Source organism: Equus asinus, chromosome 11 (genome assembly GCF_041296235.1).
Source record: "Equus asinus isolate D_3611 breed Donkey chromosome 11, EquAss-T2T_v2, whole genome shotgun sequence".
NCBI lineage: Eukaryota > Metazoa > Chordata > Mammalia > Perissodactyla > Equidae > Equus > Equus asinus.
The window spans coordinates 22,342,326-22,363,020 of NC_091800.1; the positions used below are offsets into that span (position 1 = coordinate 22,342,326).

The 20,695-nt window shown below is 36.8% G+C and overlaps 1 protein-coding gene and 1 pseudogene across 1 annotated transcript in view; one reads left to right on the forward strand and one right to left on the reverse strand.

The window, feature by feature from the left end:
* LOC123288838 (phosphatidylinositol 3,4,5-trisphosphate 3-phosphatase TPTE2-like) overlaps positions 1 to 20,695 on the reverse strand; it is a 50,015-nt gene that overhangs the window by 10,328 nt on the left and 18,992 nt on the right. Inside the window, exons 5-13 of the mRNA XM_070520586.1 lie at positions 20,268 to 20,367; positions 20,061 to 20,124; positions 19,278 to 19,342; positions 15,011 to 15,071; positions 14,132 to 14,213; positions 13,940 to 14,028; positions 6,894 to 6,955; positions 5,017 to 5,097; positions 1,305 to 1,410 (exon numbers count right to left, since the gene is read on the reverse strand). Coding sequence (XP_070376687.1) covers positions 1,305 to 1,410; positions 5,017 to 5,097; positions 6,894 to 6,955; positions 13,940 to 14,028; positions 14,132 to 14,213; positions 15,011 to 15,071; positions 19,278 to 19,342; positions 20,061 to 20,124; positions 20,268 to 20,367 — 710 coding nt within the window. The remainder of the gene's footprint in view (positions 1 to 1,304; positions 1,411 to 5,016; positions 5,098 to 6,893; positions 6,956 to 13,939; positions 14,029 to 14,131; positions 14,214 to 15,010; positions 15,072 to 19,277; positions 19,343 to 20,060; positions 20,125 to 20,267; positions 20,368 to 20,695) is intronic.
* On the forward strand, positions 17,749 to 18,320 carry LOC139046545 (serine/threonine-protein phosphatase 4 regulatory subunit 2 pseudogene; annotated as a pseudogene).

Below are 20,695 nucleotides of genomic sequence, written 5' to 3' on the forward strand. Positions count from 1 at the left end.
AGGCTGAAAACACTAGGCTGTCTGGGTGGATACCAATGCTCTGGCACCATTCCACCCATGAGAGGTCCAGCACTCAGCACCTCCTCATGGTCTACAATCTGGCTGTTGCTTTAGGGATCAGAAGCCTCACCCCCTGCTGCACCTCTGGCAGTGAGAGTGAGGCCCTATCCCCTTTCTGCTGAGACATCCCTGCCTTCCCACCTCCTGGAGGTGAGCTGTGCAGGAAAGAGAGGTGAGTGATGGAGAAATAGAGACATGGGACTTGAGGCCAGTTCCTCTCCCTTCCTTCCTTTCTGTTCTTTCTCAAGTTCCAGAGATGGACGATCTGACCAATTTTCCTGCCTCCCTGGGCACTGGTGGATCCCAGTCTCTCTCCATCATTCTTGAAGCAGGCAAACATCAATTCTTTTGAAGCTTATAAGGATTTTTACTCCTGGTAATAATCAGTAACAGTTGGGGCGTTGAAAGACACCCCATACAGCCCAGGTTTCTCTCAACCCTTTCCAGGCTCATGTGGATTCAGGTAGGGAAGATCTAAGCACTGTCCCCTCAAGAAGCTTTCCCTGACCCCCAGGCTGGGTGGGGCCCAGACTCTGTGTGCTCCCAACACTGTGGTCAGCTCTTTATCTTCGTACTCATTCCGCCCCTCTGCTAACCACCCAGCGACTCCTTAAGGGCAGAGAAACACTAGCATGGGGCTGGCCCAAAGCAGGTATTCGGTAGTTATTTGTAAAAAGAATTTGTGGCAACAAAATTCATTTGCTGTTTGGGCATTTAAGACATCTTGATGGAGCTGCTGAGAGTGAGGGGGCTACAGGTGGAGGAGGGAGGGCAAAAGGAGAGACCAGGGTGGTGAGAAAACAAAGGGTCTCTGAAAGGAGTAGGTGAGAAAATGGTAGAGATGCTGCTGCCAAGACCACCCCTGAACTAGAGGTGGGTATGAGAGAGAAGTGGTCTCCAGGGCTCACAGGCCCTTCCTCTCTTCTGCATCAGAGGTTGCACTCTGAAAAGTCCACCTGGGCTGAGACCAGAGCAGCAATAAGAACAAGAGAAAAGGGAAGGGGATGGACCCCCCAAAGTGGTGATGGGAGAGGAACGGAGAAGATGTCTAAGGGTTGCTAATATGACCACAGCACTGCTAGGCCAATAGGAAATTCCAGGGGGAGGGGTTCATATGTGAGGATACATAAAAAGACAACTGTGAGTTGGGATTGTCTGTTTTATATAACCATAAGGGAAACTCTCTCGAATAGTAAGAACACTGGCCTTCCTGCCCAATTTTCCAATTATACTAAAGCACTTACCATGAATTGAATGAACAATAATTTTTTTTATCATAAGTATCCTTCTTGGAGGAAGATTCATATTGTAGATATTTTTCACAGCTGCAAAGTATCCAACATACCTATTCTGCAAAACAACAGAAGCCTCAGTTTAAGTGGAGATGAAAAGTCTAAAGTCAGCATTCCTGATTTTTTTTCTATACATAGAACTTGTTAAGGAGAGTAATTAATTAAGGAAACATTTATTGGATGACATTATATGAATCTACATACATGCCATTATAGGCGTTTTTATATATGTTGCCTCACGACTGAATATCTACCTTAAAAAAAGATACTGAACTAAGTGCTGTGGGGAAGGAACAAGAAAGGAGCCAGGTGTTGCTTATAGGCTGCTATGACTGAGAGGTTGACCAACCAGAACCAACAAAGCAGTTTCAACAACATTACAGTGAGATGCAGCTAACTGCAACTGTGAAAAAGGTCGATCCAAGGGTAGAAGCTTGACTGTGACGGAGTTAAAGGAAGGCTTGTGGTTTGGTGGAGAGTCGCCTCCTAGGCATGAGAGAACGGCAGATGTGAAAACTCAAGAGGAAGACTTCTCTAGGCCAGTGGTAGATACATATTCTTCTCTCGTTCCTTCACTTTGCATTTCCCCAATTCTATTTTCAAGGAAGCCCTGTCCTTTTTAGTCTAGTTCTTCTCCTGTGGCAGGCTGCTCACAAGGGCTCTCTCCTTGAATCTTTCTTCAAGAAGCTGAAGAGTTCAGGTACTGAATCAACTGGACTTAAAAGTTCACGGACTCTTCTGCACCCAATGAGAAGTGTTAAATTAACTGCCATACTTTGCATTGGAAAGGGCCAGTCAAGGGAAGCGCTCTTGCAATTTCTTAACTCAGAGGTGGATGAAATGTAGTCTGTAGAATGGCCCACAATGCAGGGTCAGAATTTGATGGTATCTCAGAATTACCTCCCCACATGGAGGGAACTCTGTCCTGGGGCTTTGCCAACACAGCTCGGAAACCTGGGGCCGGGTCCTTGTATTGCTCTCCCAGTGAATCAGAAAAGATTCAGTTGTAGCCTAGGGAGTGCCAGTTCTGGACCAAAGTTAGAGAAACTGTGCATGACTACAGAAGAAATGGGGAAGGGAATCTGTACAGCGAGAGTCCTTGAAGGAGTTACATCTAGCGTCCCCTTGGCTTCTGCCACTAGATTCTTGATCTTTCATTAAAGGATGTAACCCATCATGGCCCTAAAGCTGCTCTTACTCTCACTCTTCCTTCTCCTTCAGCCTAAAACAACAGGGTTTGTAACAGAAGTTAATAAGACAAGCATCTATTTAGTAAGCATTCACTACAAACAAAGGAGATACTATAAGAGGTGCTTTGGGATGCCAAGGTTGGGAAGATGGGTAAGACATGGGCCTTGTCTGCAAAAGGGGCAGAGAAGTCGCCACTTCAAATAGCTAGAGAATAATATAAAGTCACTTAGTCCCTAAAAGAAACACAAAGGGATATAAAAACTGAAAAAGCAAGAGACTACATCAGGCTGGGAAGAGAAAAGGACTCCAGGAAAAAGGGTCCACATGAGCAACAGCATGTGGGTATAAAGTGGTACCAGGCTGAGAAACAGCAAATGGTCCAAACGTGTTAGAGCGTAGGACATGTGAATGTACGTTATGGAAGAAATGGTTGGAAAAATAAGATCTTGATGCCAGATTAAAATGTTTATATTTGTTGCCCTTGGCAGAGGGGAGCCATTATGGATTTTGAGCATGGAAATGTCATGATTAGAGCTGGGCTTCAGTAAGTTCAAGTATTACTTTTAGCCTATAGCTTATTACTATCTTTTTTTTTCTTGGGTGTGGCAGAAAAGTATCAGCGGATAAGGCTGAGTTCTTTTGCCCCAAACTAAACTTCTAGAGCCAGCAGTTACTAAATTTCCAGAGCCAGCTAACAAGGCCAAGGTTATCCATTCAGCTCCCATCACTTCATTCAAAGAAAACTTTCTTTCACAGCCGCATCCACATCTACTTAACAATTGCCAACCAACTCTCACTTCGGTTTGAGAGGCAATATAGAAAAGGCAAAAACAGATGAGATGCTGTGCAGAGGATGGGAAATAATGGGCTTCAGAGTCTGACAGATCTAGACTTGAGTTCTTGGTTCAAAAAAATTTCACTGAACTTCAATGTTCTAATCTGTAAAATGGGAATCACAATGGTGCCCTCTCATGGAGTTATTGAGAGTATTAAAGGAGATAATGAATACAAAGCACTTAGCCTGGTTCAACAAAGTCTAGTATGTTGTAAACTCTATAGGATAAATGTCCAAGTTCCTTCAATAAACAAAGTACAAGGAATAAAGAAGAGAGATGGAAAACCTATAAACTAAAAGAGACTTAACAGACAAAGAAACCAAATGAAATGTGTGGCCCTTGTTTAGACCCTGATTGAAACAAACTAAATTTAAAAAAAGATTTAAAGATAATTGTGGAAATTTAAACATGGAGTAGACATTTGAAATTATTAAGATATTATTAAGGTATAATATTCTTAGATATGATAAATGGTTTTAAGGGTTTTTTAAAGAGTCTTTATGTTAGATGTCACACTAAAATATTTGTGGGATAAAATGATCTGATGTCTGGGATTTCCTTCAAAATAATCCAGGTATAGAGAAAGGATGGAGAGTGAGTGTGTGTGTGTGCACGCGTGCGAGGAGAATGGGGAGAGAATGGATGAAACATGGTTGGCTATATGATGAAATGATTGTTGAAGTGGTGAGGTGACTGTAAGGAATTTATTATATGATTGTCTTGACTTTTTGTGTGTGTGTGAGTAAGTTTCACCCTGAGCTAACATCCATTGCCAATCTTGCTCTTTTTTTTTGCTTGAGGAAGATTGTCCCTGAGCTAACATCTGTGCCAATCACCCTCTACTTTGTATGTGGGATGCCTCCAAAGCATGGCTGATGAATGGAGTAGGTCTGCACCTGGGATCTGAACCTGCAAACCCTGGGCTGCAGAAACAGAATGTGTGGAACTTTAATCACTTGGCCATAGGCTGGCCCTGTCTTGACTTCTTATATTTGAAAAAGTCCACAATAAAATGTTTTCAAAAGGAAAAAATAGGGTAATAGCATATATTTCACATGGGTTGTCTGAATATTAAATGAGCTAATATATGTAAAAGTACAATAGTGTCTGGTATATAATGGGTTTTTGAAAAATGTTAATTTCCTCTTTTCTCTCTCTTTAAAAACACAGCCTCCCCATCTCTCTTTCTCTCTCTCTCTCTCTCACACACACACATGTGTGCACATACACACTTGTGATGTTCTGCAAGGGCTGAATTGTCCCAGTAGGGGTTTGTGAAAGACTCAGTTCCTTTCTGCAGGGAAATAAAAGGCTGATGTCTTTAGATATTTTCAGAGGTCTGGAACCTTAGAATTGGACCTTCCTACTTTGGGAGGGGAATCAACTCCTGAATTCTGTAAACAATAACCAATATAAAATGGAAAGCAGGATGCTCTGGGGAGAACTCAGTGCTTGCAAAGCACAGGCATGCCATAGGCATGGCTCTCGGGCCCTGGGAAGGATCCAGGCCTGTCACGGGGCACCCAAGTGCTGCTACCTGATCACCAAAGGAGAAAAGTCTAAATGAAACTAAGTAATAGGCACCAATCTTAACCAAATTCCCCAAAGAACCCACCTTTTTTTAAAAAGAAACTTACCTGGGAAGGAGTTTCTACTCCCTGAAATTTAGAGCTGCTGGTTTTATCTGTTCGTCGTTCTCCAAAATAATAAAGGCTCTCCTATAGAAAAGGGGACAATCCAATCATGGCTCATTTTCACTTTCCTTTCCTATATAAGGTATTCTTAAAGTTTCCAAGGCACATTATTTCCTTAAATCAGTGGTCTTTGGGCAGAGGCTATCCAATATAACAAAACTAAGAAGGCAACATGAAGGTCTGCTCTCATCCAAAGGTTGATAAAGACATGGAGTTTCAGAGTTGGAAAGACCTTAGAGATCATCTGGTCCTTCTTCCTACCTTTCCATTTTACAAATGGGGAAGATTGAGACCAAAAGAAAACCAAGTGACCTGTCGTGGAGACGTATGCAGCCAGTTGAGAGAGCACAGGCCCAGAGCATAGGTCTCTGGCTCTCAGTCTAGGGCTCTGGGTCAATGGCTTTTGATCTTTTTATTTTTTTATTTATTTTATTTATTTTTTTTTGAGGAAGATTAGCCCTGAGCTAACTACTGCCAGTCCTCCTCTTTTTGCTGAGGAAGACTGGCCCTGAGCTCACATCTGGGCCCATCTTCCTCTACTTTATATGTGGGACGCCTACCACAACATGGCTTGCCAAACGGTGCCATGTCCGCAGCTGGGATCCGAACCGGCAAACTCCGGGCCGCCAAAGTGGAATGTGCACACTTAACTGCTGTGCCACCGGGCCGGCCCTGATCTTTTTATTTTTAAAGCTACAATCTATATTAATAAACCTAGGACACACACACACACACCCCTGAAACAAAAGTTTCACAAAATAATACTACCATTTGACATTTTCTATTTAATCTATTTTATTTTATTAAAAAACATGCTGGTCACAACCCAATAAGTTGATTTGCAACTCACTGATAGATCATGATCCGTAGTTTGAAAAACACTGTCCTAGAACATCCATTTTATAATTTGTGTGTCTCAAATTAGAAAAAAAGAAGATGGTGGAATTAGAGTGCTGGGCATTGTGCATAACCCACAGCTCCTCTTATCTGGACTGGCGGCCAGACGAGGAGCAGAGCTGCTGAGAGTGTGTCCTTTAAGTGGTAACCTCTCAGCAAGATCATGGCAGAAAAAAGACTGACGACCCTACTTAAAGACGTAGAAACAGCCCACTCTGTCTTCTCACAAATTTCTAGAGGGCACAGACCCCACATATACTGAGTACGCAAAGATAATAAGTATTCGGGCAAGACTTTGCTCTGAGTTGAAAAATGATACCGTCTATCTTCCTAGCACTTCTGAGGATGTTTAAGGTCCTTTGGAGAATTTACCTCATCAATCTTGGTACTATTCTTATGAGGAAGGAAGAATTCTGCAGTTGGTGGGAGTAACAGCAGATCTGGGACTAGGGGAGGTGAGTAAAACCTCTAGATTGCTGAGTATTTGTACAATTGCATAACTTGGACCTTACTCATCTCATCTCAATCCTGCCCCTATTGAGTCCTGTTTCTATTTAAAATGTTGCTATTGTATACATCATGGAGTTTTTGCATTAATTTTTATTTTTGAAAGTATTGAATTAGAATATTATTTATCTTAATTACTAAAATTTTTGGCATTCCCTTAATTTTTGTGCCCAAGGTGAGTATGTCACTGACATCACCCTCATCTTGGCCCAGAGTAAGAGGTACCTAGGTTAGTTACTAACTAGAGCAAGTTAAACAAGGATGTATTAAAACCAACCTTTCTAATAATCACCTCTCCAATTACATTTTCATAAGTGCCATGACTCAAAGGATCATCTTAACATCCTACCAGTAAGGTTTCAGAACTAGCGAATTCAATCAGCACAGGACAGAGTTGATAGTAACATCTTTCATACCTCTGCAGTTACAAATATTTCACAGGCAATCAGGCAGGCACAAACCATAGTACCAGTCCGTCCTGGAAAAGAAAACAGTTCGTGAACCAATGTTCATGGTAATACTTGGTATAAAAATACTCTTAGAAATATCCTAAGAGTTCATTTTGGATTGATTTTCTTTCACTCTGAAAGTGCCTGTTCAAAATATTTCAATTCAGAAATAGCCAAAGCTGTTTCACTGCTCAGAGGTTCCACCTGGAATTCTGCCCTAACTCTGTGCATGAATGCACATGGGCACGCCTATACCGTTCTTGAGTTACTACTGCTGGGGGCTGCAGTAATAGGCAGAAGCAATCAGCTCTGCTCTAGGACTCCAAAGCTAAAGAGCTGCTTACCAATTAAGACCTAATTACATACCCTGTTTTTCTAACTAAAAGTACCTATAAAAGATAAAACATGGTCAGAACCCAAAACACTATCGAGTATTTGAATACCCTTTACTCCTTACATTTTCATTAGAGTTTTTAAGTGTGTTACAAAACATATATGAAAGTAAAAAGAGTAGTATAATGAACCCCCATATACCTGTTTCCCAGATTCTATAATTATCATGTTATATTGCTGTACTTGTTTAATTTCTCTTCCTTCTTCCTTCCTTTCTTCCCTCTCTCCCTCTTTCTCTCTCTTTCCTCTATAGCATTGTAAAGTAAACCCTTGATTTCATGTCATTTCATTCTCGAAGTCTCTTATGTTTTATTCCAATTGATATTTTTGTCCTGCCATACAAAATCTGAGTTTAAAAAACATGTTACTTTTATTTTTACGATGATCTGTAGCTTTTGTCTTAGCCAGTATATGCTGAACTTATTTTATGTAATTCCAAACTTACTCTTCTAACTTGAGATGCACTCTATTTTCTAGTCCTTTTTTGTTTGTTTGTTTAATGGACTACTAAACTTATTTTGCAACCCATAGTTTGAAAAACACTATTCTAAGCCAAGTGCTTCCAAAGAGGACTTTGTACCACCGTCTGCTATTACAAATAAAAGCTTCTTGCTAAAGGAAGCTACTGACCATTAACAACCTGGCTCTCAGTTGTATAGACTGTTAACATTTCAATTTTCAAGGACATTTCTGGTCTCTATAACTCTGATATTTTCCCATTTGAAGAAAACTTTTGCAGATTCATGTCCTTGTGACTGTAGATAAGTACAAGCACAGACAAAGTAGATGCTCTCTCATCCAGTCAAGTCGTGTACAGCGGGGAATCGTAAAAATGATACATACTTGCCTCCAATATTTTATTTTAACTTAAAACATAAATGTACATTCATTCACTAAACTTCTGATATTGGACGAAGGTTTTAACATTTTGAGTGCCCCCAACTGGAGTTTTTTCTTGGAAAGGTCAGACTCATGGTATAAACCATTGCCTCATCCATATTTCTAGTTTCAGATTCCTCCGAGCAATCTAGGTGCAGGATCCTTCTAGATTTTACTACTGGAATTTTTCTCCCAATGTTTTACATTAGTCGTACTTGCATTTAATTCAGCTGCAATTTTGGTTGTAGGCAGTCAGCTTCATTGAATCTTCTTGAAACATTCAACTTAGGTTTCATAAAATTGTAACTCTTTCTGTTCACTCTGACATTTTACAGATCCACATAATATTTGATTATTTGACATAAGTATAATAACAAGTAGAACTGGCAGACACTGGTGGAAGCAGAAACACATAGGCATACTAAAAAGAAGCATACTAGCTACAAGTTTTCAACATGCCAATGGACACCAATAGGTGTGTTTATGGAGGGAATGGAGAACATGAAATAATCCACCAAGTTGGTCAGATGGAAGTCATAAGAGAGCTTTTGTTATCCTGAAGTCGGCAAAAGCATCTTGCACCTCTAAATATAATACAATTTTTGGTTTTCATAATGATAACAACTAACATTTGGGTAATGCTTTACAGATCTCATATAATCTTTACAACACCTCAGTGAGGTAAACAACCTGGCATAAAGAAACTGAGAAACTGAGGTTCTGTAAGTTTAAGAAACTTTCACATAGTCAAATAGCTAGATACCTTAATGCCAGCTTATATGACCTTTTGCAACAATCCTTAAACTTTATTCTTTCTCAAGTGGTGTCCATCACCCTTCCTCACAATGCAGATCTTATATTTCAAGTTCTTGAATCTATAACCAGAGCACTGAGGTGATTTTCCAGACACCAAGAGTGGTAGCTCTATGTATTATGTATATATGTATGTATGTATGTACGTGTGTGTGTGTGTGTGTATCCCTTAGAGTTGTTTAAAGCATTTAACATGTAACTGAAGCAATTTCTCATTCAAGATTTTCAGACCAAAATAGCCTTTTGTCAGTTTGACTGCCTTGCTTGATACAATGAATGTCTCAAATGAAAATGTACTTTGTAGCATCCATTAAAAAAGACTTTGAAAGAGCTAGAGACGCTTAAACATTCACTCCTATTATTTAAATAAAAATATGTTCATTGTATATCTACTAGAAAAAGACTCAGGAAAGATAAGTCTGCTGCTAAAAACTGATAGCATACCAGTTGAAGGATAACAATAATGGCCAATATTATCAAGCCATTGATACTTCTTTCAGATAGATAATTTTCACATTTCATTTAATCTCTAAAATAGGACCATGAGGTTGGAACTGTCATCATCCACATTAGAAAACTATTAGAAAACTAAAGCATGGAGAATTTAAGTAATTTACTCAATGCCGCAAAATTCTTTAACGGCATAGTTGGGATTTAAACCTAGATCTTTTATTTCAAAGCCTGTGCTTTTAATCATTATGTTTTGATAACTGCAACTTTTCAATTTCTTTTCTTTTTTTTTTTAGTCTCTCAACCGGGAAAAAAAATCCAATTGAAAAGGATAGACTAAACATTGGTAAAAGACATGTATAAAAGATAGCTGATGAAGCTGTGAGAGAGTTCTCAGTTAATCTAGTCCTTGGGCCCAGTGGAATTATTTTCCAGAAAACTTAGAATTCCTGACTGGACAAACTTGCAAAAGAGATTCCTCAGCATCCCTGGATATTCCTTATGGTGGAGAGCAGGAGAGGTGTGGATAGCCTAGAGCTGATTCATTTCCTGCTTTGCAAATCAGGAGGTAGTGCATTTCCCAAATTGTAAGCCAGTAACCTTGGTGTTAATTTAGGGAGAAATTTTAACACAAATATACTTAAATGGATTTGTTGCATACACATAAAGAAAAGCTATGATCACTCAAGCCCAATGTGAATTTTCCAAGTTCTGGTGGATTTATTTCACTGATACTCTCTTGATACTCTTTATACCCACTTTTCCCTACACATCTGTACGCTCACAGTACTCCTTGTGTGACATCTCTGCTCAAATGTCTTTGTATTGGTAAGACCTTCCTTGACCATCTACATATCAGTTAGCAACCTCTCTCCCATTACATATTCTCCTTATTTTTATTTTTTCAATTGCACGTGTCACCATCTAATACACATATTTTCTCTGTAAACAATAGACTGTGGTCTCCATGGGAGATGTGCATGTATCTGCTTTGTACACTGTCACATAAATGCATCTAGACAGGATCTGCTGTTCAAGGCATGAATGAATATATTTGCTCTTTCAATTTATCTTGTCATCCAGTCCCATGGCCACTCATTTTTCTCATTTTGTTTTCACTTCCTCATCCACCTAGAAGTATGATGGACAATTTCACTGTTGGTTTTACCAATACTAAATAACAGTGCCAGTAACATTGCCATTCTTGCTTCTGGTCCTTTTGCTGTGCCCATTCTGTAAAAACCTAATACTGGGTCCATTTGGGCACCCACTTCCTCCATTCCTACACCAGAAATGTAGAGACAACAGAGATGCAGAAACACCAGAGATACAGAGAACCGCTGGAGAAAAATCACACAACTTTTCACGTTGGTAATAATGTCAATTAATGGTCTGACACTTAAGCTAGACCCTCACTGCAGCCAAAACACTTCTCAATGGTGCTAGTCAGTTCTTTTTCTTGGTTCCCTTAGAATTTGGTTGAAATTTTCCCTACATTCCTTAGGTCGCCAACCCAATTGCCTTCCCACTGACTCTGAGTTTGTGTCTTCATTTCTTTCTTCCCAGAGGCAGGATCTCCGATAACGTGTTGCCTCCCTGAATCCCCCTTACAAGCTTCCTGTAACTACATCTATTCCTGTGACTACACCTCTTCCCTTGAATCTCACTTGTGACGAGTTTCTCCTCCTAATTCAGCCAAATCCTCCACTTGGGCTCTGGATCCCATCCCCTTCTCTCAACTCCGGGTTTTGACTTTATCAGGCCCTACTCTTCTGTGTCTTCAACCACTCCCTCTCTTTGACTCCTTTCCCTTGGCAAATAAACATATTCAGCTCCCCTTACCCTATCTTATAAACAACACTCACTATCAGCCCCAAATGCTCAGACAACTAACTTCTCTCTGTCCTTTTACAGACAAGCACCTTGACTCTCTAGTCTACACTTGCTATGGTCACTTCCTCCTCATTAACGATTCTGGTGCTGGCTGTCTTTAGACTCTATTTTAATAATTATAATAGCTACCATTTACTCACTGTTTACTATGTATCAGGCGCTCTACTACACAGTGTAATATGCATTACTTCATTTTAATTTCTTAACAATCCTTTAAGGTAAGTATTACAATTCCCATTTTACAGATGGGAAAACTGAGGTTTTGAATGGCTATCTAACTCACCTAAATGGTTAGCGATGGTCCTAGGTTTTAAATCTGGACAGTTCAATGCTAATTATCCCACCATTACCAACTGCATAATAATATGCACACTTTGAGAAAGACTGTTCTACATCAATGTATCTATCTTAGTCTTGAGCTCCTTTATATCCCACTGATGTGACTGCCTTTTCCAGTCACCTGCAGGCTTGCTTGACTCCTCTGGTCTTTTCAGTATTTCTTCACTGCACCTGGATCACTGTTTTTGGAGTTTTCTTTGCTGGACCCCTTTTTTTTTTTTTTTTTTTTTTTTTGCTTCATCTGAGGTATTTTGTTATTTATCTGGCAAATCTGGCAAGGAGGTTTCTCTTACGTTTTCCCATAAAAGATAAAAGAATATTTATTCTAAGAAATCTAAAGAGTTTTCTTTACAAGGGTACTGAGAATATTAAATCTGGGTACTCTTTGCATTAAAGTTCAAGAAATCTAACAAAGATGATTGAAAGTTAAAAAGACTATTTCTAAATCAAGATGATAGTTTGAGCACCAATGATAGATTGAAAACTTCCACCTCTGTATCAAACATATGGAAATGATAAAGAAAAAAATGGCTGAACTCAAAAATAAAAAGGCAAGGAAAACTCAGAGGATCAGAAATGGAGAGAGGAGTCAAGCTGGTAGGTAGGAGTTGAAGCCAAGAAACCTCAAAATAAACTATTATAGGAAAAACAAAAGGGTGAGAGGATCCACAGAATGCAGGAAAGTAGATAAAAAGAAGCATAGAAAAATTGTGGTAAATATAAAACATATAGCTGAATGTCATAAATAAGTCCAAATATGTCAGCAATTGCAATAAATACATGGAAAATGAAGATACTGAGATTGCATTTTTAATGATGCAGGTATATGCTCTTTAAAGAGACATATCTAAACCAAAATGACACAGAAAGGTTGAATGTAAAATGATGAAAAATTTATAACAGAAATAACCCACTGAGAAGATATAATAATCATGTATTTGCATGCACCTAACAACACACTATGAAATATAAAAAGCAAAAGTTGATAGAATTAAAAGAAGAAATCAACATACAAAATAGTTGATACAAAGAAATAGTAAAAAAGAAAAGAAATACTAAATAGAAAGGTTTGAGTAATATAATTAATAAGATTGATTTAATGGATAGATAGATAGATAGATAGATAGATAATGGATAGATAGATAGAGGAAAACTGATACGAATGACAATTTAAAAAAAAGAGGCTGCTCTGATGTGCTCCAGCTGAACACCAGCCCTCCAAACAATCCTAAAGGGAAATCGATGAAAGACATGTGAACACAGAATAGTCCTCTCTCAGAAAAAAGAAAAAAATGAAATTTGAAATGAATGTTTTCCTTCAAGCAGGGAATTAGCTTTAATTAAAAGAATAGTGAAGCCAATTGCTTGAAATTATAATATTTTAGGTTGAGCCATGTGAAATGGCCATTTTTATAAGTGAAAGATGCTCCAAAACTGACAGTTCCATGTGGTTCAACCTCTATATTCTTCATTTATCCATGGTATTGTAAATTGCTAACATATACAGAATATTTCAACCTGTGGATCTGGAGACAGAACTTGCCTACTCACTAATGGGCTTGAAACTAGTTTTCAAATAAGACTAAAACTTGATTCTACTCAAATATATACGGCAGTTTTAAAGAGTTATGTTTTCCCGGAATTCAATATAAAAACCATTTTACGGCTCACCAAAAACATAATTCTTTGTCAAAAATTGTGAAATATGCTTGGATGATTATTAAAAGTCTAAAGTTGAATGAGAGAAAATCTAATTCAACTTAAATTGGTTGGATTTACTAACAGCTTTTTTTTTCATTTTACACCCACCAAAATCATCTTCTTTGTATCATTACACTATAAAAATTCCAGTAGATTTGGTTTTTGAAATAGCATCACTGTTGGTTCCCTTAACTTTAAAAGCCTCTCACAAAGTTTAAGAACAATCTTAAATAGAACACAAGTGCTCAGACAGTTTCTAAACACTGTATTTTGACAGATTATTTTAGCAAATCAAAAATGAAGAAACCAAATAGTCAATAACAACGGAAATTTCTTAGTTTTTATTCCTATTTTCTTCCCTTCTTTACTCTCTGCCTTCCTCCCCTACTCCCCCCTTTCCTTCCCTTTCTTCAGTCTTGAAGCTAATATTAAAAAGTGTTAACAATTATTAACACTGATTAATAGCAGTATGTCTTGGTCTTGTACCTTAATATGTTTTTCACATTTCTCTACAAAAAGAGAAATAAAAAGAAAAATGTTTTTACCTTTTCCACCTTTACAGTGAATCACCACAATGTTTCTTTTATCCTCAGCCATCCACTCAATGACTTCCTTCGAAAGAGTCAGCATCTCTCTGATTTCAAATGTAAAATTTTTAGTTGAATTAAAGTACTTCAAAAAAATTGAGCTCAATTCATTTAGCCCTCTTCTGACAGCCAACTTGGCAAGAAACTTACTTTAGAGTGGGCACATTGTGATCATCAATCATGATTCGATGGACCCTGTGGTGGAAACGCTTAGGATTGTAAGATCTTTCACCTAAAATAGATGATGCATGGGTCATACCTCTATATCTAATAAACAAAGTAAATGATCAAGTTATGAATAAGTTATGCTTTTCTGTTAGAAATTCCTTATTCACCTTTAAAAGGAGCTTTCTGACTGGCTCCTCCTGCTCTAAAAGAAACTTAAGGGTCTCAAAAATATAAGGACAGTAGTGGTTTGTCCATCTTGAGTAACCTAAGTTCAACCTATTTTGGTTTGCTTAATAGGACTTGCTTTTAATTTTCTAGCAGGCTACTCATTACATTATTATAGGGTAGTTAAGCACCACAGAGCAGAAGCAAATGTGGTCGACCAAAATGTTTGCCTTCTGAAAATGATAATTTAATGTACAAGAAGAGGAGAAAATCAAGAAAGACAAAGTAGTAAGCTGAGATATAATCTGTTTTCTACACCGTTTTCTTTTTTTTCTGTGTAGGGCCCTGCTCTCCTCACACCCCACTCCTAGTGGGTTAGAGAATGAATTTGTTGAATTATCTGTCTTCAAAACAGGAGCTGGCAGGAAAAACAGAAATATTTTCTTCACCTAAAACCACTAGAGCATACAGACTCCGCCTCTACCCCAGCCTCCTGTCTCGCTCACAGGGCACTTCGTGCTGTTGAGCTATCTTTTCCCACCAAATAGGGCCAAGAGCAAGATGGAGATTTTTTAACTCACTTCCCACCACTACCAAATACTTATGACTAAATGAAACGTAAAAACTGAATCGTCTTCTTACATGCAGTGATTTGTTTTCTATCTATAGTAGGAAAATATCTAGTTAAGTACGTACTGCATAGATTGTAGACTTGGTAGTGGTTTCGATGCTTGGTGTCCAGGAACCGCACAACTTCCTAAAATCGATGGACACATATATTACATATATCCACATGGCACCAACATAAGCCACTTCCTAGGAGTAGCCTGAAATGGTTATTACCTTTTATTCACTTGTCCCTCACTTAGCACCTTTTAGGGGAGATTCAGGGACTATAAGAGTATGTGCATTCCAAATCACATCTAACCCACTGATAGTTTGCAAATAGCCCACAAGGTTGTGCTTGACTACCCTGATTAGCCTCTACTATAAATACACATTGTTTAAAGATACCAGACAAGGAAATTAGCTGGTTGACTAGTTTTAAGTGAATTTACTCCTACTCATTAATTTGCAGTACTGTATGATTCTTATCTAGATCTAATTCTACATAGATATGTATTTTAGATAATGATCTGGATTTTACCATCTACCTAAGCATTACTTAAATAAATAAATAAATGCAAAAAATGTATGTATGATTGTGTGTATGTGTGTGCATGACAGAAAAAGATAAACACATTATGTCAAATTTTAGATAAATGGTAACAATATGGAGAATTTCTTGGCTCATCTGTGTTTTCTTATTTTCTAAAATGAATATGTATGTGTGTATGTGTATATATGTGTATGTTATACACACATATATGTATATATGTATAACTAAAAATAATAAATTGTGGTTATTATTTAAAATACAGTTAATATCACCATACTAATACAACAATATTTCCAGCAAACTTATCCAACTGCAACACACACAGGTGCATGTATCTCTGCCAAAAACAAAAGTGACTGTAAAAAATGTCAAAAATTGATTAGTACAGTACCCTTATAGCAATGTTTACTGGCTTAATATTGAGAAAAAGAAAAATTAAGGTATCAAAATGATCAATTTGTTAAATTGGTTATCCCTGTCAGGAGGAAATAATAAATCAAAAAGAGAAACACTCTGAGTCTGCATAGCACTGTGGTAGGGGGGATAAATAGTCTTACACGTGTCAAAAATGTGTGGGATCCCTACACCAAGATAAAATCCAGATGGACTGAGGTATCAAATATACAAAGCCACAAATATCTCTAAGAAATGTAAATGAACATCAATTCTTTGGATGAGGAAGAACTAAGGATTATCAATGGAAGATCAACAGATTTAGGTTTGACTTCACAAAAATTTGAAACTTCTGTTTAAAAAAAGCCACAGTACAACAAACAAATGACAGGAGATTCTTCAGTAAAATTGAGAGAATAAGGACTATGCCTAGTGTAATCTATAAACTAGTTATAGTAGTACAAACTAATAACACAGTAACAACAATTTAAAGATTACTCTCTCACCCTATAGATAAATAGGCCATAAATAAAAGTGGCAATTCACAAAAGAGAAAATCCAACTGGCTAACAACCTACAAAGATAAATATTTAGCCTCACCAATAAAGATGCCAAAACAGTAATGAAATGCCATTTTCACCCATAAAATTAGCCTTTCCTTTTTAATGAGAAGACCCAATCCTGGCAAATATGGCATGAAAATTCCTTGCAGGCCAGTTAATAAGTACATTTCAAGAAAAGAAAATTGAAGGTTAATATCTCATTAGTATATACAAAAATTTCTAAATAAAATATTAGCAAATAGAATCTAACGATATATTAAAAAGGATAATACATTAAGACCAAAGGGGGTTTATTCCAGGAATAGAAAATATTGTTTTAATATTCGAAAATCTCAATGGAATAAGAGAAAAACATTTTGATTATCTCAGTAGATGCAGAAAAAGTATATGATATATTCAGCACCGATTGATGATTAAAAACTCTTAGCAAACTATAAATAAAATGGAAGTTTCTTAATCTGGTAAAGGATAGCTACAAAAAGCCTCTAGAAAATATCATTCTAATATTGAAATAGCTAATTCTTTCTACCTAAATTTGGGAACAAGGCAAGGCTGTCTACTCTTACCACTTCTATTCAACATTACATTGGAGGTCCTAGACAGCTGAATAAAGAAAGAAAAAGAAATGAAAAGTACAAAAACTGGGATTAAAGTAGTAAATTACATGATTATGTATGTAAAATATCCCAAAGAATATATAAATTAATTATTAAAATAAATGCATGAATTTATGAAGGGTGCTGGAAATACATACAAAAATCAGTTATATTCCCAGCAAATAATTAGAAAATGAAAATTTAAAAATACCATTTAAAATAGCATCAAAATCACTCAAATTGGGATAAAGCTAACAAAAGATGTGCAAAGCCTGTACAGTGAAAATACTGCTAAAAGAAATTAAAGAAGACCTAAATAAATTCAGAGATATATTATGTTTATGGGTTGCAAGACTCAATATTTTTAGATGTTGATTCTCCCCAAGTCAAGCTATGTAGTCAATGTCATCCAAGTTAAAATACCAGCAGGGTATGTGTGTGTGTGTATGTGTAAATTAACAAGCTGATTCTAAAATTTATATAGAAATTCAAAGGACCTAGGAAAGTCAAGATAGTTTTAAAGAAGTACAGGTTTTCTGGGTTGGTGAGCAGGTGGAAATGCTCACCTGAGAAAAGTGAGAGAAAAGGGAGCCTGGAGAGGGTTTAGAAGCTTTGTGCCCCTTCCCCCATGCATTGCCCTATGCATCTCTTCTATCTGGCTGTTCCTGAGTTGTGTCCTTTTCTAATAAAGTGGTAATCTAATCACCAAGTAAATAAACATCAAATGAAGATGCTGTGGAAGCTGAGGAGCATGAGGTAAAAAGACTCAAGTTTGACAAAGAAGGAGAAGTCACAGAGATGGCCAAACAACTTCAAGTGAAATTTCTTCAGTTATGATAGAAGAAACAAAATCATCTTCATCTAAGAATAAAGACAAACAAAGTAGTTGTATCAGGCAGCACTGTACAGAGGAGGATGAAGAGGCAGAAGAGAGTCTTTAATGACATCAACAGAAATGATCCCAGAAAGGAAAAAAGTCAAGAAAAAGAATCTGATGCCTTAACTAACTGTGAATGAAGAGACTTCTGAGAAAAATAACCAAATGGAGGAATCTCATTGGTCTCAAGCTGAGAAAGATTTACATTCTGAAGGTAGTGCAAATATAAGGCCCTGTAAGTAGCGACTGTGACTGCCATGAAACAGAAGAATCAGTAGGATCCAATACCAGTAGACATGGAGAGATTCTCTCAGAATCATCCATGGAAAACGATGATGATGCCAGAGAAGTCACTGATGAACCAACAGAACAAGACTATTGGAAACATTTAGATGCAGTATTTTACATACAGTTCTAGTTTTATACTGTATCAAATTCCTATGTAATAAAGTGGAGGTTTAGTTTTACAAGAGAAGTAGGTGGTAAAATAAAGTACATTATGGGATACATCCTGAGAGAGTTGTTCATATAGGAACAGTGAATTATCAGCTCCTCTGGGTCCTGCTTATTATTGACAATTTTTGGTGGGCGGAGTCTGGTTAATCAGTGGTTTGTGTATAGATTTTTTTAAATTTAGAATTAAAGTTTTTAAATGGGAAGGTAATAATTACAATTTTTAAACTTTGAGGACAGTATCACATTTAGTTTATACATACACAAGAAAGCTTTTTGTCTTGTCTTTTTCTGACAGCTCTAGAAGTTTTCCTATTTTGGTCATAGTTACAACATTTTACCATGTGAATTATAGGGTTTTGTGGTAGTTATATATTATTTATATTTATAAATATACATTACATATAATTCATCTCTTACAGAAACAGAAAAATATAAAATTTGCCTCCTTAGAATAATATTGTACATTTACATGTAATCTATTATACAGGGTATATTATATCACACATATAATAACATATTATATAATATGTGTGATATAATACATATTATAATAAAATAATAAACATATATTATGTTATGTAATATGATTAAGTACAATTATATTTATATAATATATACCATATAATATATTATATATAAAATATATAATTTTAAATACAAATATACGTATATTATGCTAAGGGAGGCCATGTTATATTTTTAATCTTCTATAAGAGATGAATTTATATTATTATATAAATTATATATATTTATAAATGGAATAATATATATGTATACATAATATGCATTAAATTTTTTACCTGAAAGAGTATATTTTTAGGAGAATACTGCCACCTACGTGTTATAAGTTATATTAAATTTATAACTCCATAGTCTGTTTACTGAGAAAAATGAGCATTTGTTAGATAAATACCCTTACCTTAATGGGATTCCTATAGAAAGAGTGTTTTCCAGAAGATGGGAATGACATGGCAATAATACGCCCTGGAAGTCAAAATAGTCACTATTACAGATGTTATTATACATGTGAAACAATAAATGAGAACTTAATTTACATATAATCAGACTCTTTTTTCATAAAAAAGAAATTTCAGGATTGAGAATGACAAAAAAGCTAACTAACCCTCAGAATAATCAACATAACATATTAAAATATCCAATATAATGACCACTAAACTCACACAGTGCTCCCAAGACTCAACTGCTTCCAGCCAAATGCAACAGATTTGTGTCGATCTCAGTCTGGAGCTGCCCCCATGGTGAGAATTTCTTATCTGAACACTAAAGAAAAAGGAGAGATCTGGGATCCAGCAATCGTGGGAACTCCCAGGGTGCTCCAGTGCTCCTGACTCAGAAACCTGAGACCTACAAAGGGTTCCAGCAAGAGAACAGGTCTCTCTGAGATCCTTGAGACCCAGGATAACTATTAGAACTCAATAAATTCTAAACCAAACAAATGGAGTCAGCTGAAAATTCCTTCAACTCCCTGTACTGTAACCAAGTAACCCTGATTTGGGATGACAATGGAGATTTTCCATTGTCAGGGTTAAACTACAAATATGTCACACTACCATAGTGGTAGATGTCTTCACAGATAAAGAATGCTTTAGACAAGGTAAGAACCAAAATAAACATATAATTACCCACACACAAGAAAAATGTGAAGTTAATGTAAGTAAATCAACAGTTAAACTTCACAAACCAGTAATGTAAGTGAGGTCTAAGTCAAATCCATCCTTCCTGTATCGCCGTTTGTTTCCTGAAACCTGAGAGTTTAAAACAATCATTAATTTGTAAAATATAAATCAACATAAAAATAAAGAAGATTATATACATATCTATAACACTCGCCAGTATTTCCCGAAACACAAACATTTTTCTGAATCACAAACATGTTTTGCCCACTTACCATCCTTCTGGTCAGTATTTCAAGATGTCTTTTTTGGTAAGCCAGATGAAAAACTCTCATCAGAATGATAAGTCGTAGAGGTCGAAATATAATTGCCAATCTAACAATAAATTTTAAAGATCCATTTTTACTACAGAAATAGAGGATTTTGTCAATATGGACTAAGTCTTGAGCAGTGATTCTTAACCAGGGGCAATTTTGTACACCCCACCTATCCCCAAGCCTCTCACCCACTTACCCAAGGGATATTTGGCAATGTCTGGAGGCATTTTTGGTTGTTGTAACTGTGTGTTGAGGGGGTGCTACTTGCATCCAGTGGATAGAGGACAGAAAAGCTGCTAAACACCAATGAACAGGACAGCTTCCATAACAAAGAATTATCTGGTCCAAAATATCAATAGTGCTGAGATTGAGAAACTCTGGTCTAG